This window comes from Microtus oregoni, unplaced genomic scaffold, assembly GCF_018167655.1.
Source record: "Microtus oregoni isolate MIOR12 unplaced genomic scaffold, Mior012 000002F_ref0000024, whole genome shotgun sequence".
NCBI lineage: Eukaryota > Metazoa > Chordata > Mammalia > Rodentia > Cricetidae > Microtus > Microtus oregoni.
In genome coordinates this window covers 56,392,932-56,419,949 of record NW_024543061.1, presented here as the reverse complement: position 1 = coordinate 56,419,949, position 27,018 = coordinate 56,392,932, and the positions used below count along the sequence as shown (strand labels likewise).

The 27,018-nt window shown below is 47.4% G+C and overlaps 1 protein-coding gene across 2 annotated transcripts in view; it reads right to left on the bottom strand.

Annotated features, from left to right (window-relative positions):
* Tsen2 (tRNA splicing endonuclease subunit 2) overlaps nt 1-21,160 on the bottom strand; it is a 43,488-nt gene extending 22,328 nt beyond the window's left edge. For both annotated transcript variants that reach the window (XM_041637413.1, XM_041637420.1), the window contains exons 1-6: nt 21,099-21,160; nt 16,369-16,577; nt 13,885-13,966; nt 9,054-9,090; nt 1,068-1,554; nt 185-262 (exon numbers count right to left, since the gene is read on the bottom strand). In XM_041637413.1, coding sequence (XP_041493347.1) covers nt 185-262; nt 1,068-1,554; nt 9,054-9,090; nt 13,885-13,966; nt 16,369-16,557 — 873 coding nt within the window. In that variant the 5' untranslated portion in view covers nt 16,558-16,577; nt 21,099-21,160. The remainder of the gene's footprint in view (nt 1-184; nt 263-1,067; nt 1,555-9,053; nt 9,091-13,884; nt 13,967-16,368; nt 16,578-21,098) is intronic.
* Between the last annotated feature and the right edge of the window lie 5,858 nt (nt 21,161-27,018).

Sequence of the window (27,018 nt, the reverse complement as noted above, 5' to 3'; positions counted from 1 at the left end):
ATTTCTGTGAGCTATAGCCAAACTCCAACACTCTCAGAGCCAAGGGAAGAGGCTGAGGACCAGCATCCAGGCAGGTATTTCAACATTTAGCATTCTATGCAGAACCGCTCTCTGAGGAGGGTTCAGATGCACAGCGCACAGGGCGAGACTCACCCAGGGCTGAGACAGCGAAATACATACATACCTCTTCTAGGCTGAGCTGCAGGTATTCAAAGATCCTGTATGGGTTTCTCCTGCACACCAGTCTCTTTTTTTGAAGCAACTACAAGGAAGGAAGGAAGGAAGAGAATCAACCACCTGCACACAGGTGAGCACCACCTGTCACGAAGACTGAATCCACAAACAAACACTTCATACACACAATGCTGACACACTGCTGTGTAAAACAACCTTCGTGGAAAAGGAGGGTCTGGTTTTTCTGCTGCTAACACTACCCCATGGATTGTCCCCGCAGATGTGACAACTCCACAGCTGAACAGTGTCTCCCACTCCTAAGCTGTGTACCTGTTCTTAGATGTCAAAATCTTCATCCTCTTAGCTGTACCCAAGATCAGGCAATTACACTGTGTTTCTTCTCCCAAACAAGACACAGAGAATTACTTGTTTTAACTTAGTTGTAAAAAATTTTGTTTAAAATTTGAATTTAGTGGAAACTGTCCTCACAACTGCCGTGCAACAGGGGCTGGGCTTCAGTGGTGGCCTCAGCAGCACCATACGGGCCCAGAGTGACAGCAGGCACCCAGTGGGCAGACATCTGCTGGCCAGCAGCAGGTGGCTGTGGGGGAATGACGGACAGTCTCGTATCTCGAGGGGACATGCCCCCAAAGTCCTGGGGGATGCTGCAATAGTGGGTAGCACTGACCCCACTGCTATACCCTACCTATCCGCATCCAGTCACAGCCAAGTCTGTGTCAGTGAGGGACTAACAGTGACGGAGAGCAAAGGAGGGGGAGCTGAAATGGAGGCGGACTCTCTCTTTACAAAGCCAAGACCGACAGCAGCGTTCTCAGACTGGCCGATGGTCACTGATGCCCAGATGAGGGAGCATGGCACTTTGTTCTACATACCTTCTCATCTGAGGCCTCCTCCTCCTGGACATCACACAGCTCTTCCTCAACGAGCACATACTCGTGAGCAGCCTTTTGCTTTCCTGCTGCCTGGCTGCTGTCTTCAGGCCAAATGCCAACCTGGCAGGGGACCTGGGGCAGAACTGTGGTGTCCTCTATCACATGTCCATTAAGGCTAGACAGACTAGCCATAGTGAGTGTGGCATGGCCAGGCCCCTGTAGGCTGTCCGAGTGTGTGCTGAGACCCTCACCATCTGATGGTCCAGCATCTCCAGTGGTCATAGAGAGTTTGTCCTTTCCCACTCTGCCTTCCAGGGAGGAGCTGGCCTCGGAGTTGAGTGGAACACGCTGTGGGGCCTCTTCTTTCCCCTTTCTGCAAGGAGGCTCAAGTGGTTCTGTGTAGTCTCTAAGGATCTTCTGCAGAGTGCTCTCATCCTGGCCCTGTCTACGCATGAAGTCCATGGCCCATTCCACTCGATGCTGATACCTGCCAACAGAAACACCAGCAATAACACACCCGTCTCAACTCTAAGACAACAAAATGACCAAGAAGCCTACAAGATGGCCTGTGAAGATGTTGAGTATTCCTGACCGGTGGATTACAGGTAGAGCTTGCCTCCTTCACATTCTCCCACATCTAACTGTCCAGCAACAAGCATGTATCACTGGCCCTTTGATATCATTTGCTTACTTTAACAGAATTAACCCCCATTTAACAAAGTGTGAAAATTTATGTAATTTAAAACCAAGAGACGCTGGTAAATAAGGCAGAGAAAATATCACCTTTTACTGGGATCCATCTTGACTTATTTTTAATCTTGGTTATCACATTGTTCCTTAAGGCACCCCTTTCATAGTATAGACCCTTCGTTTATAGCACTGGAACGTGAATTTGAATCACTGTTTTTCACAGCATCCAAGAACATCACTGGATATGGAAAGAAATGATTTGCCTTATATACGGCTCGACTTTGCTTTCTGTTGAAATGAAACACTTTGACCAAAGGCAACTTGGGGAGAATGGGGTTTATTTCACCTTAGAGCTTACAGGCTCCATGAGGAAGCTGGGGCAGGAGCTCCAGGCAGGACCCGGAGGCAGGAGTGGAAGGAAAGGCTGTGCAGCAACTTTGTTTACCAGCAGCTCACTCTCTAGCCCGGGGTCAGCTAGCTTTCCTATACAGCTCAGGCCCACCTGCATAGGGATGGCACCACCCACTGTGGTCTAGACCCTCCCCCATCAGTTGAGAAAATGCCCTGTAGACTATTCTGACAGAAGCCACCAACTGAGGTTTCCTCTTCCCATGTGTCAAGCTGACATTCAAGATTAGCCACCACTAATTATAAATTCCCCATAAGAATCTTGAGAGTATAGTAACATATTAAATTTATACACTCCGAGGGCTGAGCACTCACCAAAGTACAAAAGACTATGGTGAAGACAACAGTACTGTATCAGGACATTGCTGGTTTGCGTTCCTGTGACATCAGAACCTGCTGCAAACCAAAGACCAGCAGAAGGCTGACCACAGCAGCCAACATCCATGGCTCTGCCCTCTACCAAGAAGACACATGTAATTTCATTCCTCCCCTTATTACACCTGTGTTCAGATGCCTGGATATATCAAGGTGCAGGAACTGTCGAGCCTCATACGATCCAGCAGGCAAATTGTCTTTTGCACCTAGAAAGACCTGTGCATGCTTCCCCTTGGCTCATCAGAACCCCAAGCTGTTCACATTGGTCTTCCTACACGTGGATGACCATACACCCCTGCCGGTGGCCATGTCAGAGGAACAGCAGGTGGCAATGGAAGTTTATGGTGTTGGTGTAGGGTAAAAGGGACAACTGGAGCAGGAAACCAACCAATCACTGAGCACCCTGACTCTAAACCCAGAGCCAGTGAAAGAAACATCTTTATCCCTGAACTCAGAACTAAAGACACGTGCCCTGGCTCTGAAACTAGTGTCACAGAAACACACTTTGTCCCTAGAATTAGAGCCAGTGAAAGAAATATGTCCTGGTCCTAAGATTAAAGTCAAAAAGCTAAAAAGGACCAGTGAGAGAAACACAGTTTGGCTATGAAGTCAGAGCCATCTCTGCCCCTGACCAGCTAAACTGACCAATCCCTGAGTAGGGAAAAAGTAACCAATCCCGTCTCCCTGGAAAAACTCTGCCCCTAAGAAGCCCTACATGAGCCTCTCCACCCCTTCAGTTAAGAGCTGCCCTTGCGGAAAGCCTGAACGCCTCCTTCCCAAACAAATCTCTTTTTCAAGAGTCTTGGGAGATGACCTTCATTCGCCAGTACAAAGCAGAAGAACCTGGCTGGGACTTCTCTAGGGGACTGAGCTGAAAAGCCCTGCTGAGACCTCCCTAGGGAGCATCATCGGCAAGGTGGAGCACAACAGAACCTTGCCAGCAGAAGAAAAGTAACAACTTTTTGAGGGAGCCAGAAGAGATTGCTACATTTCTGCAGGGGGCTTCCCTTTAGCAGTGTTAGCAGAAGAAACATCTTGGGCTAGAGAAGAAGCAGATAGCTCTGCTAGGACGCTCCTGTAAGGGAGCAGAGCAGACCTCAGCTGTAGCGGCTCTCTAGAAGAGCAGGATCATTATATCCTGCGGGGAGACCATCCCCCACCTCACCCCAGCTTCAGAGGTCCTGGCTTCCTGATAGTCAGGACATCTTTCCTCCAGGGCTGAGCTGTCCTTTTGCGGTTCTACCCCACTAGAGCTGATCTTTTGTGGTTCTACCCCTCCAGAGCTGTCCTATTGCCGGCTAAGTATATCCTGGCTTCCCAGTAAGTCAGGATATCCCAATACCACTACTGTAACACATTCCCCTACAGTCGGCCCACCAAGAGGTAACTCTCTGATGCGTTTATCTCTTTTAGGCAAGGCCACGGGACTACAGACCCCAGAATGTCCTTTGTTTCTGCTGTGCCTTTACATGATTGTTACTGCAATATTCCTCTGGTATCTAGTGTGAATGGATGTAGGGAGATCTCCACTGCCTGTAATATAGTGAGTTTATTTCTTGGAAACATCCCATTCTACTGGGCATTTTAATCTGTGGGTTGTCAAGATGACCCCTTCCTAAGCTGTACTGTTTAAACTGATAATAATAATGATAGCCCATACAGACTTTTGATGAATAAAAGTAAGTACAAGGATATGTTTCACATCCAGGGCCTGTGAGTTTCACCTAAGGAGCTGCACAGACTAGCAATTGAGTCCCAGTAGCCCAGCTAGTTTAAATTCTTTTAACCTTAATGTTGGGCAATGTGTTCGGTTTGGCAGTGAATCACAGCTGAAAGAAAGCTTTGAAGATAACTAAGTTAGATTAATACGTTCTTGTCAGAAAGCTTTGCGGTGAAAAAACCCAAGAGGACAACCAAAAGCTTTAGAAAGGCCCGCAGTTGAATGTGGAACTGTTAAGGTCAGGGAATGAGAACTAAGCAGCCCAATTATCATTAGCTGACTAATTCCTTATACCCATTTCTGCCCTCGGTCTCCTGATAAAAAACTACTAATGGGTGGGTATGTACCCTAAAGATTTAAAGAGGAGCTGGTTGATTCTTTTTCATATATGAAAGTTTAGGTTTGTGAATCCTTTAAGATTATCTTTCAAGTTAAGTAATAAAGTAATTGGCCCTTTCTTTGTAACCACAAAATGCAAACTGCCAGTAAAAGACCTAACTGAGAAGAACACCTTGCTTGCCCACACAGTTAACTTATAACAAATTGCTTGGATATGAATGCATGCCGGTTCTTGGGACGTTTTTCACCTGTAATACATAATGTTTAATTATGTAGGAGATATGAAAACCATGTTTTAACCAGTATTATTCATTATAACAATTTATTTGAAAAATAGGATGTAACCACGTTGTCAGTCCTATATTGCCTGAAAAACTTTGTTGGGGTATATAAGCTACATATAACTGAGAAAGAACACGGAAAGAACAAGAGAACAGAGAATAAAGAAGGAAGCCATCAAGAGAGCGTGTGTCTTTTCCCCCAAGCCCCTCAGATAGAAAAGTCTTAGCTTAGGCCGCTGACTCCGTGGGTTCCTTTCACAGCACTGTGCTGCTGGAGGCTGGCACCCCACACAGCAGAACATCCCTGTACATTGGGACTGAATCTTTGACTCATTTGTTTATTGTTATTCTGGGGATTGGACCTAGGGCCACAAGTAAGAGCAACTATCTACCACTGGGCATTATCCCCCTCCTTTTTTGAGACAGGATCTTTCTGAGTTGCCCAGGCTGGACTTGAACTTGCCAATTCTTCTGCCTCGGTTTCTTGAGTAGCTGGGATTACAGGCCTGCACCACCAGGCTGGGCTGAATCTTATATTTAAAGACTGGAACATGGCAAGGCTACTCTAAAACCTGTAGGATTACAGTATAAAACACGGAGGATCTCACGTTTGGGATTTAGTCTGAACTCCATCATTTACTACTGTAGATTACTTAGCTTTTGTTTCCATTTCCTCCCCCACAAAACTGGGGATACTAGCCTACTGCCTCACAGAGATCTTGTTACATACAACCTTTTGTCATTAGGGGACATGGTGGTCCAGTGACCAATACACACACAGCAGAAAAGCCGGAAAGATCTAGAAAGAAGTTTTCTTATGCTAGCAAGTGTAGATCCCTTGACTTAAAAATGAGACTTAGTCACGGTGGTGCAAGTGTATTATACCAGCAGATAGAAGGCTGAGGCAGGGAGACTGCATGCTTTAGGCTAGCCTGGGCTACGAGGTAAGACCTCAGGTATGAAAAAACAAAATCAAAAGCATAGAAAAAAAAAGTAAAACCCTAAAACCAAAACACATAGAAAGAGCCACTTAACTGAGGTCCAGCCATCCCCTCCTTTGCACAGAGCCAGAGTAAGCAAACACACAGGGCTCTGCTCCCCTCTGTGCAGCCGCCTGGGCAGGGCAGATGTGGCATCAGACCCTTGCTCCACACAGACTCACGCATGCTGTGTGACCCTCCCTTTTCAGGCTCAGGAACTCACCTACAAACTCAGGGTGCCACCTCAGGGGGTTGTGACAGGGTGAACTGAGAGGAGGCTTGTGAAGTGTGCAACACTTCTTGGGTAGGAGTTACACATCTGCTTTCTTGCTGCAAGGGCTTCAGGGGTAGCATAAAACACAGCTCAGTTTGTCTCGGTGCACCCTGTATTAAAACATACATGTGGCCCTGGACCTGACTCTTCTGAGTCCGAGTTAGCCCATGGCACCTCTGCTTCTCCCCTCTTCTGCCACATGCCACAACCACCACACTCCCTCCTTGTCATATCTCAGATGTCCTAATACTACAACATGAGTGGCCACAGGACTGTGCGGAAGAAATCCCAAGTAAGGCCAGAGATGAAAGAGACAGACAGCAGATAGCCTAGGTGTGTAGCATGTGGTCCCAGAGTGCTGTCCTCCTATTGGCTGAACTCCTTAAAAAGTCTCCTGGAGGCGGGTAAGAACAGAGAAGAGTTAGGTGTCAGGGAGCAGACGGGAAAAGGGCAGAGGGAGGGGGACAGCTAGAGCTTGAAGCAAACTCACTCAAGGTGGCAAGAATCCCACACCTCTCAGGCTCCAGGCCCTGATCATGCCTCTCCACTGGCCAGACACCCTCCTCTATCTGGTTGTCTATTATCTGGGCCACTCCAGAGCTGGCTCTGGAAGGCCCAATTCTGACCTCAAATCCCAGCACTCAGGAGGCAGAAGCAGGCAGATTTTTAGGAGTTTGAGGTCAGCCTGGTCTACAGAGCGAGCTCCAGGACAGACTCCAAAGTTTTACAGAGAAACCCAGGAAAACCAAAAACAACAAAAACAGATGCCAAGATGTTACTTCAATTGATGGTCACTTCCCTGAGTGACAGTTTTCCAACCTCTGTGACTAAGTGAGGAACTTAACTTCCTATGGTTTAGTTCCTCACCTGCAGAACATGGACACCAAGAGGATTGAGGGGTTGGATCTTCATGGGCTGGGTGATGACTTAGGAGACCAGAGAGACGTCTATCACGTGCATAGCACCTTTTATAAACATGCGCCAGCATCAGTGCCGTGAATAGCTGCTTTATTGTTCTTGTGTGTCAATGCCTCTCACTCTGGAGCTGAGCCCATTTAGTCACGAGAAAGCTAGTCCATTAGTCTATCTTTTCAATCTAGGATGAGGTCATTTGGACCAGTGTACTTAACAGAAGGAAGGACACACACACACACACACACACTGTTGGAAGCAGGGACTGGTCAAGAAGACTGAGGACTGCAGGATCATTGTAGCTGAGATTAGCAGGAAAAGCCCTCCCACGCCCTCCAGAGGGAGGTAGCCCTGCCAAAACCTGCACTTTGGTCGTTTGGCTTCTAGAACTGAAGATCCAGTTCTGTTGTTTTGCATCACCGAGTCTGCAATCCTTTGGGCTGGCAGCTGAAGGTAACACACATGAGAAGAGGAAACACTGCTGGGCCCTCATGCTGCAGACACTGTAGTGCTGCTGAGTGGTGGTCTTTGGGGAGGGGGGACTCACTTCCTCAGACAGGCTGACCTCATGTCATCTACACAGCAAGACTGATGAGGAGGGATCTTCAGTCGCTGTCTTGTTTGTGAATCCTAGCTTTGAGTGCAGTGACCTGTGTTCTGTGGCCCTCTTGGGATGGGAGGTCTGCCAAGTTCTAAGTCCCACTCCCAGCCTAACCTGGGAATATATACCTCCCTGACAGTCTGTTGCCAGCAGGACACAGGGTTGTGAGAATCTGCCATTGCGAGGCTCTACAGAAGGGCTGGGGTCTGAACTAGAGCATAAAAATAAGAGCTGGGAGGAATAGACCCCTATTTTGTTTTATGAGAAAGGGATGTGCTGGCTAGTTTTAATGTCAATTTGACACAGGCTAGAATCATCTGAGAGAGGGGAACCTCAATTAAGAAAATGCCTCCATAAGACAGGGCTGTAGGCAAGTCTGTAGAACATTTTCTTAATTAGTGATTGATGAGGGAGGGCCCAGTCTATTGTGAGCGGTGCCATCCCTAGGCTGGTGGTCCTGGGTTCTATAAGAAAGAGGCTGAGAAAGCCACGTGGAGCAAGTCAGTCAGCAGCACTCCTCCATGGCCTCTGCATCAGCTCCTACCTCCAGGTTCCTGTCCTGTTTGAGTTCCTGTCCTGACTTCCTTCCATGATGAACAGTAATGTGGAAGTGTAAGCCAAATAAACCCTTTCCTTCCCAAGCTGCTTGGTCATGGTGTTTCATCACAGCAGTAGTAACCCTGACCAAAGCAAGGGGTTTACCCTGTAGTCCAGGCTGGACTAGAACTCATTATGTAGACCAAGCTGGCCTTGTACTCAGAGCAATCCTGTCTCAGTGCTGAGATTACAGGTATGAGCCACCATTTAGGCCCCGTCTTATCAAGGGACCAGTAAGTCCAGGGTACAGAGATGCCAGGTATGGCCATGATATCCTGGAACTGACTCCAAACCCAAGTAAGTGAGAGATGGGACAGAGAGAAGGGCTGTAGACCCAACATCCGGGCAGAGGGGACCATAGCGGGGAGAAATTAACAGGAGAGGTAACGAATGCATGGGCAGGGCAAGGATACGCTGGGATTAGATGGGCATCATACGGGTGCCTGAGGAGCCAGGGGAAGTGCTTCCAGAATGTCTAAGAGGGGCTGATGGGGAGTTCTGTGAAACCCTCTGGCCCTACAGTGTGTAGAGCAAGCAAGAAGGCAGGACCATCTGCCCACATGGGTGGGAGGCCTACTCAGAACCCAAGTCCCGGTGTCTCTGGACTTCATAACACATTCTCGACATGGAAGCAGTTGGTGTTCTGGGAGGCTGACCTGAACAAGCAACACGTTTCAGATGGGATTTGAGCCACATTAAGCTCAGTCTCAGTTTTCAAGTATTATCCTCTGTCAGGAGAAAACAAAGACACCAGGTTGTGTCACATAGACTAACCCAGCCCCACCAGAGCCAAGGTCGCCCTCACTTACTTCTCTGAGGTGATTATAGGCATGTCTGTCTGCACACCTGGAACAGAAAGACGTTCTATTAGTTCCAGACAGACTTCCTTAGAGGAAACAAAACCCACTTTAAAAAGACAGGTAATTTCGAGATCCCGTCATACATTTGGATGGTGATGTGTATCGGCCACAGCCGGCTTGTTCTGACGGCCGCCCTCTCCTGCACCCACATCCTCCTGCTGGCTCAGATGGGCCCTCAGAACTTTAGCCCCAGCTCAGAAGTACAGATATGTGAGGGGACCGTTCATCCGTCAGAACACTTGGGCCCTGTGTATGAGCTTAGCAGGAAGGGCTGCAGAGACCCTTGATGGTGGTGAAGTTTGGGGTATGGGGCTGGGGGCTCCAGCTCTACTGCTGGGTGCCAAGTAGGACCAGCCCTTTCTTCTAAAGTGTGTTTCAAGTCATTCAGCAGCCTTGCTTTTACTCCTGGGTCCCCCTCATTCTGCCTTGAAAAAAGTTGTCTCCTTTCTCAAATTCAGCACTGTGGTGGTCTGAACGAGAAAGGCCCCATAGGCTCACAGATTTGTACTACTTGGTCACCAGGAAGTGGCGCTATTTGGAAGGATTAGGAGGTGTGACAGAGAAAGTGTGTCACTGGCTTGGAGGTTCCAAAAAGCCCATTCCAAGCCCAGAGTCTCTCTCTTCCTGCTGCCTGTGGATGTAGAACTCTTAGCTACCTCTCCATCAACATGTCTGCCTGCATGCTCCCTGCCATGATGACAACGGACCAAACCTCGGAACTGTAAGACAGCCGCATTTAAATGCTTTCCTTTATAGGAGTTGCTATGGTCATGGCATCTCTTCACAGCAATAGAACACCAAGTCTCATCTGCAGGTTAAGAAGGCTTGGCAGGAGGCTGTTCAGTTTAGGAAGGAGTCTGTTGAGGAGGAGGGATGGATTCTGGGGCAGTTTATGAAGCAGAGGCACTCTGACAGGAGAAAATGGCCAAAGTCTCTTCCACAAGGCTTGAACAACAGGTGACTATTCCCTAAGAGAGGTACCATCAGGGTGGTTATATAACCAACTGGATATACCTAGCCGATTGTTTAAAAAAAAAATTGTTGGGTGGTGGTGGCACACAGCTTTAATCCTGGTACTTGGAAGGCAGAAGTAGGAGGATCTCTGTGAGTTCAAGGCCAGCTTGATCTACAAATTGAGTTTCAGGACACCCAGAGTTGTTACATAGGCAAACCCTGTTTCGAAAAGACAAACAAACAAACAACCTAACCCCCCACTCCCTAAAAATACCCAAAACAAAAAAGGAAGTATTTATTTATTTATTTATTTATTTTGAGGCAGAGTCACATTATGTAGCTTTGGTTGTCCTGGAACTTTCTATGTAGACCAGGCTGGCCTTGAATTCACAGAGTTCATCCTGTCTCTGCCTCCAGAGTACTGGGATTAAAGGTATACACTACTGTGACTGGCTTTAAGACTTTAAAATTTTTATTTATGTGCACTGTGTGTGTGTGTGTGTAGGCTTGGGGTGGGGGTGAGGGGGCAAGCACCTAGAAGAGGGAGTCTAATTTCATGGAGCTGGAGCTCAGACAGTTGGGACTGGGAACCAAACTTAGGTCCTGGGAAACAAAAGTGCTCTTAATGTCCAAGCCATCTTCCCAGCTCCTAATATTTCTACAAGGAAGAATTACTCTGAAATACTTAAGTTTCACACATATACAATGTATCGATGAGCTTTCCAAGGCAGAGCTGCGAGGCCTGGCCTCACTCCTGGGCTCCACCACACTGCTTTTGCTGTGTGATGTACAGAATACAGGAAGTCCACACACTAGGCAAATCCTGTACCTCTGAGTGACAGGGTCTTGCTATGTAACACGGGAGCCTCAAAATCACAGCGATCCTCCCGTCTCAGTGCCTCCAGCGCTGAGATTTCTGTGTGTCTCACCATGCCTGGCTTATGTGTTCATTCCAGTATTTATTTATTTAGACAGGGTCCATTAGCAGGTAGCCTAGGCTGCCTTCAACTCACAATCCTCCTCGCAGTCTCCCAAATACTAGGATTACAGAACTGCACAGTCATGCTTGGTCCTGTCCTTCCTTTTCATCTGGCATACAAAACATAGAAGTTGTACTAACAATGCGTAACCTAACTACACATGTGCACTTGTGTAATTTTTCAGTCAGGTATAATATCTACCTCCTCAAACTCTTTTATCTTCAAAAATACTAAGTATGGATTGCTGTTAAAAAATTGTTTAATAATGTGTATCAGTGTTTTGTCTGCATGAGTGCCTGTGCACCGTGTGCATGCAGAGGCCAGAAAAGGACACTGGCTCCCCTGGGGCTGGTGCAGCAGATTGTGAGCGGCCATGTGGGAGCTGGGAACTGAACCCGTGTCTTCTGCAGGAGCAGTCAGTACTCTTGATGGCTTAGCCATCTCTTTAGCACCCAAATACTTCTTAGGCCTCCATTTTGCATCACCCACAGCTCACAGCCTGAGCCTCTCATTTAATAACATCGCAGTAAGCCCTCAACCTTACTCTAATTTACATTTTGTTTTGTTTTTTCTTCTACTTTTCTCTTTTTGGTTTGTCATGACAAGTTTCTCTGTGCAGCCCTGGCTGTCCTGAAACTCACTTTGCAGACCAGGCTTGGCTCCAAACTCAGAAATCTGTTTGCCTCTGCCTCCAAGTGCTGGAATTAAAGGCGTGCACCACCACTGCCCAGCTTATGTATTTCTTTACATGAACACACTAGTGCTTGCAATCGATACCTTCTCCTTCAACTGGGTTGTTTCTGTTCTTCAGGTATTACAAACAGGGCCTTAGAGAGTCTATGCTGCTTTTCTTCCTATTTGCTCCAGTGTATTGTTAAGATAAATCTAGGTTAGAGGGAGAATGCAAATATAATTTTGCTAAATATGGTTAAATTCCCTTTGTAAGTGCTGAGGTACATGAATGTTTGTACATGCGTGAGCGTGTGTGTGTGTGTGTGTGTGTGTGCACGCGCGCACACACACACCCCTACCTGTGGTGATAGAGGTTTGCCATGGCCTCACCAACTCAGCACACTGTCAGGCTTTTGGGACCTGACCAGCTGCTGAATTAATACCCCAGTGTCTTACATGGATCACCTTACAGCCCCACCCCTTGTTTTTTTTCCCTGTTGAGAGAGGTCTCTAGCTGGTAATCTTCCTGTCTCAGCTTCCTACTTGCTGGGATTATAGGTCTGAGCCACTATACCAGCAGTTCTCAACCTATGGGGCATGACCCCTGTGGGGTTCACATGTCAGATATCCTGTATATCAGATACTAATATTATGATTCATAACAGTAGTAAAATTACAGTTATGAAGTAGCAACGAAATAATTTTATGGTTGGGGGTCACCACAACATGAGGAGCTGTATTGTATTAAAGGGCTGCAGCATTAGGAAGGTTGAGAACCATTGTACTGAAGTTAGCCCTAAAGAAATCCTATTTATTTATTTATTTATTTTTCAAGACAGGGTCTCACTATGTATCCCTGGCTGTCCTGGAACTCACTATGGAGATCAGGTTGGCCTTGAACTCACAGAGATCCACTTGCCTCTGCCTCCCAAGTGCTGGGATTAAAGGTAAATACTACTATGCCTGGCAGTTCTTTTATGTCTTAACCTACTGGTATTATTTATGAGGATGCCTTGGAAAATGTATTAGAAGAAAAGAATTATAAGTTAAGGAGTTATGCACATTAATTAGTTTTGAGTTTTAAACTCCATTTATTCGTGTGTGTAGGTCTGTGCATGGCGTTTCATGTGTGGACAACCTGTAGTAATGACTCCTTCCACCATATGGGTTTGTGAGGTCTACTTTTGGAATTAACTAAAACTCAAGCAGCTGGGCACATGTTTGAGGAAATTTTCACTATTGGATTATTTGTGGTGGGAAGACCCACCCTAAATGTGGGACACACCTTCTGGTGGCAGCCTACATTAAGAGGACATGAAAGAAGGAAGCTTGTGCTTTTCACCTGCTAGCCTCCATTGTCACTGGCAAGTTCCTCTCACCTGCTGCTGAGGCGTCCCTTCGCTGGCATTGGAGCCCACTTCCTTAGGATTCCCACGTATACTAAAGCCTGGCTGAGACATAAGCATCATGGTCTGAACTATTGAATTCTTGGACTTTCTGTCAGGAGACAGACAGCCACTGTTGAATTAGTGGACTATAGCCTGTAAGCCACACTAATAAATCACACACACACACACACACACACACACACACACACACTCATTCTAGCAATTCTGTTGCTCTAGAGAACCCTGACTAACTCAGGTCATAAGGGTTGGTGGCAGGCATTTTTATCCACCAAGCTGCCTCACCACCAGCCCCATGTTCAGCAATGCCAAGGCTATTGCAAATTCTACCTCTGCAAATAAAACCCCACCCTCATTCTGACAGGAGCACAGGCAGGCAGAACTTCATACACACAGCATCCTGCCAGGCAAGGCATAACAAAAAAGCCAGAATAACACTTTCCCCTGTCTTCTGAGGTGCAAAGGATGGAAATCAGGGCAGTGTGTGTGAGCAGGACTTGTGACTATTCCAAGGAATGTGAAACACATTTCCAAGAACCAGAAGGATCTTTCTGCCTGGTCTGCTGGTACATGGGAGAGCCTGAGTTCAGGGCCAGCCTGGGCTAAGTACTGAGCCATTCTTAGTCAAACTGAAACAAAACCAAGAACTGTTTTGTTGTAATTCTTGTAGGTGATCTTCCAGGCAGGAGCACTGTCAGTGTGCCTCTCTTTCAGAACTTACCATCTCACCAGGACATGTAAGCATCAAACAAAAGCTGCAGGCCTTACCTTTCCATCTGGCAGCCAGCTTAGGATTGGAGATCGTGAAGTTTGGACGGCTTCTTGAAAGAATGCCTTTTCCAAAGTAACCCTTCCAAGAAGAAAACATGGTCAATGCTCAGTTGTTAGGACTATTCAACAGCCCCACGTTTCCTTGATTCTCTAATGCTCATACAGTCCCACCTCTGAGGTGTGTGGTGTATGTAGGTGTTCATGTATATGTGTGCACACATGGGAGAGCAGGTGCATGCATGCACACGTCTGCATGCCAGCAATATTGAGTGTTTCCCGTGGGTACCGGGGTCTGAACTTAGGACCTCATGTACTTTACTCACAGATCATCTCCAAGCCCCACAGATTTCAGTACCAGCTCGCCCATCTGAGAGGAACCATTTTGGCTTGTGTCTGGCATCCGAAGGCACCAGAGCCAGCTTCTTCTCACATGTGACCAGGAGTGCACTGGGTGAGGGGGCAGGAGGTATTTCTTGGATTACATCCTACTCTGGACTGAAAGTATCCTTCCCTTTCCTGCTGATTCCCCCAAAATACACACTTCCCCTGCTTTTGACTATGAACAAGCAGAAAAAAATAAAATTATAATAGATGATTAAAAAGTACCCGGCCTATGATAAGCCTCATTCCACCTTGCACACTGTGAACAAAGGTCTCAGCAGTGAGCTGAAGGCAGACAGGGACCAGCGAGGCCTTAATGCACCAGAGCCCAGTGACCTACTGCAAACTCTAGAGAAGGTAGAAGAGAGGCAGGGTGCCCACCAGTTGTCCTGACTTGGGGTGGGAGCAGGGCTTGGCGTCACAGGCATGAGTGACTGCAGTGGAGCTGGCAGGTACAGCTCAGGGGAGGAATACAAGACCCTCGGGCCAATCCCAGCACCAAAGCAAACACACAAATACTAAGACTGGACTGTGGCGATAGGGAGCCACTCCGTAGGTTCATGATGTCACTGAAAGAAAGGTATGCTCATGAGGGTGAACTCTTGGCTATCAGCTACGCCTCATCTGGGCTGCTTAAAAAGTTACTTTTGCTACTTACTTTAATCACTGCACTAGGGAGACAGAGGCAGGCAGATCTCTATGAGTTTAGGGCCAGCCTGGCCTATAGAGTAAGTTCCTATGGCCAGAACTACACAGATAAACCATGTTTCAAAAAATAAAAACAAAGACAAAACAAAACACAAAAACAAACAAAAATTTCATGTGTATGGGTGTTTCGCCCGGATGTATGTATATACTATGTGCGCCTGGTGTCTTCAGAGGCCGGGAGAGGGCACTGGATCATCTGGATGGAATTACAAATGGTTGCTGGAGGCTAGACTGGTGCTGTGGATTGGATCTAGGGCCTCTGGAAGAAGAATCTTCACTGCTGAGCCATCTTTCCATAAGGCTGCATTTTAAAATGCCCCAGTGATAAAAAAGATATGGGGAGTGTACTGGGAGAAGGTCAGGGGAAGCCAGCTACCACTTTAAGTCCATAACTGCCAGTGATGTGGGAGTCCCCTCTGTGTGCTATGATTACCATTAATTGGTGTAGGAGGTCCTTCTGTATTTGTATTCTTTCATTGGTTGAATAAAGAAACTGCCTTGGCCTTTTGATAGGGCAGACTTAGATAGGCGGAGTAGACAGAACAGAATGCTGGGAGGAAGAAGGCAGTGTGGCAGATGCTACGATTCTCCTGCCTGAAAGGGATGCTGGTTTTACTCATGCCAGTAAGCCACAGTCAAGTGGCGATACACATTAATAGAAATGGGTTAATCAAGATGTGAGAGTTAGCCAATAAGAGGCTAGAGCTAATGGGCCAGGCAGTGTTTAGATGAATACAGTTTTTGCGTGATTATTTCGGTTGTATGCTAGCCGGGTGGGATGGAACAAAGGGCCCTGTGCTCCATACTACAATTAACGAATAAAGAAACTGCCTTGGCCTGTTGATAGGGCAGAACTTAGGTAGATGGGGAGGACTGGACTGAATGCTGGGAGAAAGAAGGGCAGAGTCAGAGAGATGCCTTGGATCTGCCGCCAGAGATAGACTTGCTGAAACTTTGCTGGTAAGCCACAACCTCGTGGTGAAGCACAGATTAATGGAGATGGGTTAAACTAAGATGTAAGAGTTAGCCAATAAGAAGTTAGAGTAATGGGCCAAGCAGTGATTTAAATAATTACAGTTTCTGTGTGATTATTTCAGGTGTAAGCTGTCTGGGTGGCCGGGAAGAACAAGTGGCCCTCCCTCCAACCAGAACTAGAGGCCGTCCTCATCCAACAAGTACCCAGGACGGAAAGAGAGCAGACACTTTGGGGAACTTCCCACAGGCCCTAATCCACTGGGGAGGATCTCCAGTTTTACCCATTACATTTCTGTAAATTACTTGTTTGTCTTTAATATACATGGCTTCATCCTACGTGGTGTTGGGATGAGGGTTTGTGGCGAGGCGTCTAGTTCTCAGCCCCACAGCTGAGGTCCCCAGGGTCTCCAGGCTCACCTTTCCATACAGCTGCTGCATGTCCTCCACGCCCCTCACCACCACCTTGTTACTGATCATTTCAGCTCGGAATATTCGGAATTCCTTCCTGGAACCTTGGTCCTCACCAAAGGGGATGGGCAGTGGTGACTCGTAACTCTCATATACTCTTCTTTTCCTCTTCGGGGCACGGAAGACTGCCTCTGCCATTCTTCAAGGGTAACAGGCCTCTAGAGGAGAGAGAACCAGTCAGTAACCACGGACCAACAGGGCTAGCACACTCAGAACCTGGTTTATGTGGTCTCTGGGGGAAGGCAGAGTATAAGAGTGAACTAGAAGACTCCATGTGACTAGGTCATGACAGCATAGATCGGTCACCAGGGGTATCTCAGAGCCTGAGGCCTTCAAGAAGCTAGTGCCATCACCTTAACCGAAGCTGGCAGCACCAAGGCCTACCTCACACCCCGAGAATTCCTGTCTTTAAGGACAACATATTTTCCTTTCCTTGATCAAGAGGCATTCAGAGACCCCCAGGGACTGCTAATCAGATGTATGGGTGTGAGTGTGTGTATGAAGATAAAGCCAAGCAAGAATGTATCCTCAGTGGAGTGAGTCTGGTTAGCTCTCCATCTTCCAAAGACCGACCTTAAGGTACATCGTAAGACCTGGGGTGGTCAGTTCTCAGTGTTTTCTGGTTTTTTTTTTTGTTTGTTTGTTTGATTGTTTGCTTAATTGAGACAAGATCTTGTGTAATGCAGGCTGATGAACTCACTATGTAGGTGAGGATGACCATGAACTCCTGGACCCCCTGCTTCTACTTCCCAAGTGCTGGGATTTGAGATCTGAGTGATTTAAGGGCCAATTATGTTCCACCAAATGCCAGTGGGTGTGTGCAGCAACTCTGAAGCCAGGCTGGCTGTGCTGTGATCTACCTAGTGCTAGCTTTTGCACTGCACACACCAAAATCAGGAAGCTGCTGCCCCTTAGATGTGAAACCTTGGGCAAAAGTTCCCCCAGCCTCTTGGGGCTTTAGCTCTTCTGTAAAGGGAGAGAAAACCGGCCTCAGAGTCAGGGCTCACAGAGTGTGCTGTGTATATTTGTTTAACCATGTAAAGATGTGTTACTGTTTTACCTTGCCTGTCTAAGGCACCTGATTGTTCTAATAAAGACATGAATGGCCAATAGCAAATAAGGAGGTATAGGTGGAACTTCTGGGCAGCGAGAGTAAGTAGGAGGAGGAATTTAGGCTTAAGGAGAAAGAATAGGAGATGATAGGGAGATAGATGCCAGGGGCCAGCCAGCCAGATACAGAGGAAGCAGGGAAGTAGGATAAAAAGCCCTGATATAAAATGTAGAGGGATAGAAACAGGTTAAATTAAGTTAAAAGAGCTAGAGGGACAAGCCTAAGCTAAGGCTGAGCTTTCATAATTAGTAAATCCCTCCGGGTGTTGGTGGTGCATGCCTTTAATCCCAGCACTCAGGAGGCAGAGGCAGGTGGATATCTGTGAGTTCGAGGCCAGCCTGGTCTACAAGAGCTAGTTCCAGGACAGCCTCCAAAGCTACAAAGAAACTCTGTCTTGAAAAACAAACAAACAAACAAACAAACAACAACAATAATAATTAGTAAGTCTCTGTGTCTTTATTTGGGATCTGGTTGGCAGCCCAAAGAAAATGCCAACTACAAGAGTGCTTGGCACAGTGGCACTACCCATACACTGGGTATATAATGGTTATGAAGTGAGTGCCAGCAATGTCACGTCACGGCCAATGGAACACACGCGTCAGTGAGGCCTCTAAAGGGTGTGTTGGCTAAGCATGGGGCTGTGGGGGCCAGAGCCCAGGTCCTCTCTGTGGGTCCTGCTCAGACATACGATGTATCTGTTTACTATGGACTAGGTCTGCGTGAGATGCCACACAGCCACCAACCAGGCCCAGAGCCAGGAAGCTGAAGGCAACACCTCTCTATTCTGGGTCTCACACTGACCCAAGGAGATGAAACAAGTGTGGAACACACACGAAAGCAAGTTGGGTGTAACACAGGGCTGCTGCCAGGTAATAGCTAACTGCAGGAAGCATTATTGAACTACAGTCCACGCAAATGTGTATAGTCCAGTTGACAGAGATGCTGTCACCAGGCAGGCGGGGGATTCGAACTAGCAGCTGTTTAGGGTCAGGTCTGCACATGAGTTAAACCAGGAAGTTATGTGGAGCTGAAAGGTCACATACAAAACCCCTCAAAAAGGACAAAATACGATGATGTGGGTGCTCCTGACCTCAAACTAGCATCCATTAGGCAAGGGAGAGTTGAGCCTGAGGAGGGGGTGGCTTCAACATTTCATGACCATTATAAAGAAACGATGAGGCAGGAGCACTGGCTGCTCTTAGATGACTCGGGTTTCATTCTCAGCACCCACATGGCAGCTCACGGCCATCTTTAACTCCAGTCCCAAGGACCTAACGCCCTCTTCTGGTCTCTGTGAGCACTGCACGCTTGTGGTGCAGAGATAAGACATAAAGGCAGAAAGACACTGCAAAATAACAATAATAAATAATAAGAGAAATGACAAGCCTTGGCCAAAATGGGATGAGAGCTGCAGGGAACGTCTCATGAAGCCAGAAACCTCAATAAGAAGAGGGAAACAGACCTAGGAAGTTAGACCAACTAACAAGTGAGCAACAAAGATACCCATGGGTCCAATTCCTAGCATGCACCAGGTATCTTACACCCACCTGCAACTCCAGTTCCAGGGAATCAGACCCACCCTTCCGGCCTCCTCAGGAAGACAAACACTCAAGTGTTGCATGTCATAGGGCACATGCGTACATGCCAGCATATACGGGTGTGTGTATATATGTCTATGAAAGCAATCACCAGGATCTATCTTCTTAGAACTGACAGAGCAAAATAAGTTAAGTTCTTAGGCTTCTCAATGAACATAGCCGAGCATTTCTGTGCACGACATGTATAATGCTGACAGCATGTATGACCAGAGCTGCTGCATGGGAAGGGGGCTGAAGGGCTCCCCAGAGAGCACTGTAACTAGATGACTGTCAGTCTGACAGACTCTACTGAAGAGGCAGGCCTCTGAGCAAGTCCAGGTTAGACGAGCTGAGATGGGAAGGCCAACCCTGGATGTGGGAGGCACCACCCCACGGACTGGGGTTTCAGAGCACAGAAAAAGGTGAAAGCAAACCCAGAAGCCACACTCTGCTTCTTGACAGAGGTTATGTTGCAAGCGGCTGGTCTGTTCTTGCATGTGGTGCACAGCACCCACACGTGGGCAAAATACACAGATAAAATAAAAATAGCTTAAAAAAAAAAAAGAAACTCTTCCTGTTGCCACACCAGCAGAACACCCCAACGTGAAGGCACAAGGGAAGCCATCGTCAGCAGGTCCAGGGTTCCAGACACTGACTGGGCCACACACACACAAATGGCACTGGAGAACTGTCCTTATTCTGTAAAGGAGCCGAGCTCAGCCCTTTGCTCAGTGCTGTTACTAGGGAACGCAGAGGTAAGACCTGATGTGGTGGTCCATGCCTGTAATGCTAGTGTTCAGGCTAAGACAGGAGGACTGTTCTGAGTCCAGGCCAGCCTGGGCTATAGAGTGACACCTTGTCTCAAAAGAACAGCAGTAAGTAGGTGCCTAAGCAGAGAGGAAGGCGGGGTGTGGAAGTTCATTGCTTATGTGTCCGGGGCACATTTAATGTCTTGGGAGGACCACCAGGTCAGTCTTGTGGAGGACTGAAAGGCTGTAATTTGCTTTTTTCTAGTGCTAGAGTGTGAACCCAGGGCCTGGCTCGTTCAAAGAAAACTCTCTATGGAAGGAGCCACAGTTCCAGCCTTGGCATTATTCTTATTCCCCCTGTACAGGTGAGCAAAGCGACTCAGGGCTGAGTGTACCTGTTACTTCTTCACTTTCCAAACCTGGGCATAGCTGGCGCCAAAGCACCACAGAGCATATTTCTGTCCACCAAAAGCTAGGCCTGTCCTTTATCCTTCCCCTCCCTGATCTGCTAGCCTAACTTACATTTAAAAGTTTCGGTGTTGCCATGTAGTTTTGGCTAGCTTTAAACTCATTATGATCTCTCTGCCTCAGCCTTCCATGTGCTGGGGCCAAAACCATGAACCATCACACCCACTGGTCAGCCTGACCCCTTTTAGATGCTCCAAAATGTCAATCCAAGCACAAGCAATAAAGACGCATTTAGTTTTCCAACATTCTTGGAGCAGGTGCCAAACAAGCCTCCCTATGACAAACTCACCCGTGATCTCTTATCAGTTATTTCTTTTCATTTTTGAGACGAGGCCACACGTAGCCCTGACTAACTTCACACTTGACACGTGGCTGAGGATGGCCTTAAAAACAGCTGATCCTCTTGCCTCCACCTCTCAAACGTTGGGATTACAGGTGGGCCAGCACGCTCGATCTGATCCGGTGCTGGGCACAGAAACACGCTGCCAACTCAGCCCCATCCTCTGCCCTCGTGGGCGCCTCATCATCTGAAAACCCATTTGCGTCTGTGCTCCTCACTGCATACACAGCTCCTGCGCTGAGGGCCAAGGCAAGGCCAGCTTGGGTCTGGGGCAGCCGGCACCTGTCAGCCAAGCAGAGTGCTCAGCTGCCCGCAGGACGCTGTGCCCATGGGCTCCTGAGTGGCAGTCAGCCCCCACCCCACTCGCGCCCGAGGACGCTTACACTCTCGGCACGGGGGACACATAGGACGGCCCGGCCTCCAGTCAGCCTTACCTTCCGCGACCACGCGCGCCCACCGTTACCCGGGCAACCTGGGGGGCGGTGCTACAGCCGTCAAGCAGTGAGGCCGCAAAAGAAAGAAAAAAAAAAAACAGCCGTTTGCGCAGCCGCAGAGCCGACCCGCTGCGTCCTAGAGCAGCGCGCCTGCGCACAGTATAGGAGCTGGTTCGTTCCGTCCCACCCCCCGACCTCGCTGAACCTAACGGAGGAGGGTTACGGGGGTCGTTTATCCCGCTTTGATCTTCACAGTAATCCCCCCCAAGACCGCTTTTTTTATTTTCTCACTTGAGGCTACATAAATCTCACGGTATAGCTTTGGTTTGCCTGCAACTCACAGTGTAGCTCAGGCTGTTCTTGAACTCACGGAGTTGCATCTGTGTTTCCCCAGTGCTGGAATTAAAGATGCTCGCCGCCTTACTGGTCTAACACAAGATCAGTTTTTACAGATGAGATGTGAAGTGACCTGCCCCCCAAATACTGCCCTTGACCTCCTCAAGATGATGTGAGATTGTATTCAGTAATGAACCCTGCGCGTAACAATAATGACCTACCAGGAAGATGTGCCCACTGGTGCAATAAGGGCATGAGGGTTATGGCGGCAACTGACAGGAAAGAATTCATGCCTAGTACTGGAAACCTGATCAAAAGCCTGTGTCCCAGGAGGTCACAGGGCCTAAGGGGAAACCTACTATGACTGTCTTGTTATGGGGATGTCAAACTACTACATACTTTGGTTATACCCACAGATTAGTGCTGCCCTCACCCATGGTCAGAGAAGCGCTGTTCTCCAGTGGGCAGTGGCTAGTGGTCAAAATGCTGAGAACAAGTGGCTATCAAGTGCTCAGCCTTAAGTGGGATATGTATATTAACTCCTGCCTGCGGAAGGCTGAAGAAACATTGGGAAAAGGGGGGTGGGGGTGGGAAGAAGGTGAGAGCAGACGATGGGGAAGAGGGCTGTGAAATGCTGTCTTCTGGACCTGACAGAGCCCATGGCATTCACAATTACTAACACACGACTTGGACATGATCAGGCCCACAGGATCAGTTAGCATTCTAGCAGGTGGTACTAATTGGATCAGATGATTACCAAAAAAGATAACGAGCAGGGGGTACGCAGGGATGTGGGGGAGTGTGTGTGTGGGGGGAGTTGGGGGTGGCTTTACTCAAGGTATACTGTAAACACGTATGAAACTGTCAAAGAATACACAAAAGATATTTTAAAAAGCAAGAACAAAGAATAAAAGCAGTAAAAAGATAATCTCTGCCAAGTGTGTGGTGCATGCTTATTATTATTATTGATTTTTATTGAGCTCTACATTTTTCTCTGCTCTCCTCCTTGCCTCTCCCCTCCCCTTCAACCCTCTCCCAGGGTCCCCGTGCTTCCAATTTATTCAGGAGATCTTGTCTTTTTCTACTACCCATGTAGATTAAATCTATGTACAACTCTCTTAGTGTCCTCATTGTTGTCTGGGTTCTCTGGGATTGTGATTTGTGGGCTGATTTTCTTTACTTTATGTTTAAAAACCACTTATGAGTGAGTACATATGATTATTGTCTTTTTGGGTCTGGGTTATGTCACTCAATATGATGTTTTCTAGCTCCATCCATATTGCCTGTAAAATTCAAGAGGTCGTTATTTTTTTCTGTTGTGTAGTACTCCATTGTGTAAATGTACCACATTTTCCTTATCCATTCTTCCATAGAGGGGCGTTTAAGTTGTTTCCAGGTTCTGGCTATGACAAACAAAGCTGCTATGAACATAGTTGAGCACATGTCCTTGTGACACGATTGAGCATCCTTTGGATATATACCCAAAAGTGGTATTACTGGATCTTGAGAAAGCTTATTTCCTAATTTTCTGAGAAATCGCCACACTGACATCCAAAGGGGCTGTACTAGCTTGCATTCCCACCATCAATGCAGAAGTGTTCCCTTTTCCCCACAACCTCTCCAGCATAAGTTGTCATTAGTGTTTTTGACCTTGGTGCATGCCCTTAATCCTAGCTTGGTAAGGAGTAGTAGCCAAATCTCTATAAATTCAAGGCCATCCTGGTCTACTTAGCAAGTTCAAGGTCAGCCAAGACATTAGTGAGGTCACATCTTTAATTTTCTTCTCCTCGGGCTGGGGTGTGACTTAGTGTAGAGCGTTTGCCCAGCATTCAGAGGCCTTGGGGTCCATTAAAAATAGACCAAAACAGCCGGGCGATGGTGGCGCACGCCTTTAATCCCAGCACTCGGGAGGCAGAGGCAGGCGGATCTCTGTGAGTTAGTTCCAGGACAGGCTCCAAAGCCACAGAGAAACCCTGTCTCGAAAAACCAATAAAATAAAAATAAAAAAAAAAAAAAGAAAATAGACCAAAACAAAGTAAAACTTATTTCTCAAACTTCCAACCTTTTATAGCTTGTTTCATTCATACTCTTCACATCCCAGCTTTGATTTCCTTGGTGAAGTATTTGAAAATAACCCCTACCCAGGCATGGTGGAGTATACTTATGGCCACAGTTACTGGGAAAGCAGAGGGGCTAGCATCCCTTGAGGCTGTGAGTTCAAGGCCAGGCAAAGAGCAAGACGAAGCAGGCAGTAGTGGCGCTAGCCTTAGATCACAACATTCCTTTGGGAGGCAGAGGCAGGCAGATTTCTGCGTTTAAGGTTAGCCTGGTTTAGTGAGTGAGTTTCAGGACAGCCAGGGCTACACTGAGAAACCCTGTCTTGAAAAGCCAAACCAACCAACCAAACAAGCAACCAAACAAACAACCAAAAACCCAACAAAACCAAGAGGGGCTGAAGAGGTGGTTGACGTTTAAGAGCATTGGCTGCTCTTTCAGAGAATGTGGGTTCAATTTGCAGAACTTACATGGTGGCTCACAGCCATCTGTAACTTCAGTTTCAGGGGCCTGATGCCCTTTTCTGGCCCAGTCACACACATTGTACACAGACATACATGTAGGCAAAACACTCATATGCATAAAAGAAGTAAATCTAAAATAAAAAAAAAGAAATCAAGAACCCCAAACATCACGTAAAGCCTCACCCATGATATTCCAGTATGTGTCTGTTAATGTATTATACACATGTAACACAGCACACACACGCTCATATCGACTGTGTAGTAGTTGATTCTATTTTTGGTAGTCATGTGTATTCTATAAAGTTGGCAAATATTGACCTGTTCCTCCCAGGAGAACGCAGGGCTGGCTTCTGGCAGCCTGTAATCACAGCTTTTTCATCCTGTGGTCAATATCACCCTGTTTCGTACTGGTGGTTCTATTTAAAGCCACCCTCTGTATTATCTGCTGTTGATTCATTAACACCGAACTTGTGGCCAACAGTGAAGTAACTGATGCACGCCAGGGGCTTATCTGAGCCGTGTTTCCTTCAGTAAATCGCATTTCCTGGCTGAGCAACACTGCGGCCCTTCAGCACTCCGCTGGAGGCCTTTGAAACCCTCCAATCACAAGTGAAAAACACAAGAGTGTACGAAGAAATCGTGTGCACATGACTGACTCTGACTCTGGGTGTGTGTGAATCTGTGAGGGACTGCAAAGGTGAGGCCTTCATTTTGAGGACACATACACACACACACACACACACACACACACACACAAATCGATTTCAAAATCGAGCAGTGTGGAAACAAACAGAAAATCGTCTAGGTGTCGCATAAGGGGACACACGAATGAAGCGAAAGTAGCTTGCCAGGGTGATTCTTTTTGGCACAAAGGGTGTGCCAAGACCCACACCAGGCTAGCAAGCATGTGGGGGCAGGAGTTTCGCAGCAGGTGATGGCTCTGCCTCTTCCCCATTGGCTGGAGTCTGAGCTCACAGACTTTTGCTATTGGTTAGTTTTGAAAGACTCCATGGCAAAGACAAGGAAGGAAAGTGTCGTGGGTGGGGTGGGGGAGTGCTTTGCATAAACAAAGGTTTTACCAGGTAGGGAAGATCTGTGGAATCTTAGTCCTTGGTAGGCAAACTCTTCTCTTTTAAGTTGTATTTATTTATTTATTATGTATGCAGTGTTCTGCCTCATTGCAGATGATTTTTGAGCCACCAGGTGGTTGCTGGGAATTGAGCTCAGAACCTATGGAAGAGCAGCCAATGCTCTTAACCACTGAGCCCTCATCTTACTCACAATTAACCCTAAACTAATTATAGGACTTACGTTATGTTAATATAGTTAAAAAAAATACCAGACTGTGAATCTGAAGATAGGATATAAATCTCCTTATTTACCAAGAAAGCATGTAAGAGCTGCTAACTCTCCAGTCCTTGGCAAACTATTTTTTATAGACTAAAACAAACACTTCTAACAGTAGAAAAGCCAGTATTTACTATATTATAAACATGAACACAGGTGGAAATGGACACCAAGTCTTTTTAAAATATTTATTTATTTATTTATTTATTTATTCTGACAAGGTTTCTCTGTGTAGCCTTTGCTGTCCTGGAACTTGATCTTTAGACCAGGCCGGCCTCGAACTCAGAGATCCACCTGCTTCTGCCTCTAAGTCTTAATGTGAGCCATGAATGGAATCATCGTGTAATTTTTGAAATATACTGAAAAAAAGAAAAAAAGAAAGAAAAAAGAAAGTTGTTACCCCCTCCTTTTGTCAGGGGAAGGGGTCTGATGTTGCTGGCTTCAAACTCTGCACATAGAGGATAACCTTGAACTTCTGATTACACGCACCCAATATGGCGCCTAGATTCAGCCATTTTCTAACCTGAAGTTCCAGATCAACTGGGTGTCCTGTTATCTAGCCATCCTTGTCATCTCTCCTGGGACCATTATGTGGTTGTCATAGCAGGCCTGCAAACTGGGTGCCAGCACCTCTGTCTCTGTTGCAGGTGGCTGGGAGCAGAGCAAGTTAGATGGGTGCCCAACCTCAATGGTCACGTGGATCACTAGGGCTTGGCTCTGGCATCCAACACACAGCATTCAGTGTTGAAAGAGACGGTGTAAGAGTTGGTGGAAGGGAAGTAGGGGACCTTGATGTGGTGATAGATCAGGGAGGCTTCCTGGAAGAGGTGGCCTAGAAGCTGGACTGATGGCAGTCTGGGCACCGGGCTGGCCCTAGTGAAACGCTGGACCCAGCTTGGAGGTTCAGGGAGGAGCTGGACCTGGTCAGGGCAGGAGGTCAGAGCCGAGATAAAGCCGGATAGTTAAGGCGGGGCCGATTGTGGAGGCGCTTGAATTCCAGGCTTGGCTTTCGGACTTTACCCTGCAGACAATGGGGAGCCGGCTGCATTTCTGAGCAGGGCTGGGCAACCCCTGTCGCCCCATTGTTTTTCTGGGAGGCCGGGCCCTGCAGTGTTGTGTTGCGACCACCAGATGGCAGCATTTCAGCAAATTTCAACCATTCCAGGTAGAGGCCTCCCTTGTGGCTGAGCACCATCCACAACCCAATCAGCCAGTGCTGCGAGCAAACACCAAATCTACCCAACCCGGGACTTGGCCCAGCCGCACCCTGCTGGCGAGCCTTCTCCCCTTCACAGCTTTGAGAGAGAATCTGTTGAGCCGCAGGAAAGGAGAGACCCATGTAGGCCTGGGCAGCATGAAACGTGTTGGCCACATGCCCATGTCATGAGCTGGGAAGTAGAGGTTCGCCTTGCGTGTTAGGAAGTGGAGCCCTGTGGCGAGCAGTGAGGCCGGAGCTCTCAAGGTTCTGGTTTGTTAGGAAGGGTATCCAGCCTAGTCTATCGTGGTTGTCAGAAAAGCAAAAACCAAACCAAAATAACCCCAAACCACCGTAGTACTATTGAGGGAAATAAGCCACCTGGTCCATTCCTGGTGTTTTTTAGAGGGACACTGATCCTCCGAGTTAGAGATCGCAACACTGGAAGGACTTGTGCAAGGTCACACAGAGGGGACACATTACAGGGGATGCTGGATCCCAGAATTGTTGCGCCTACCTATCT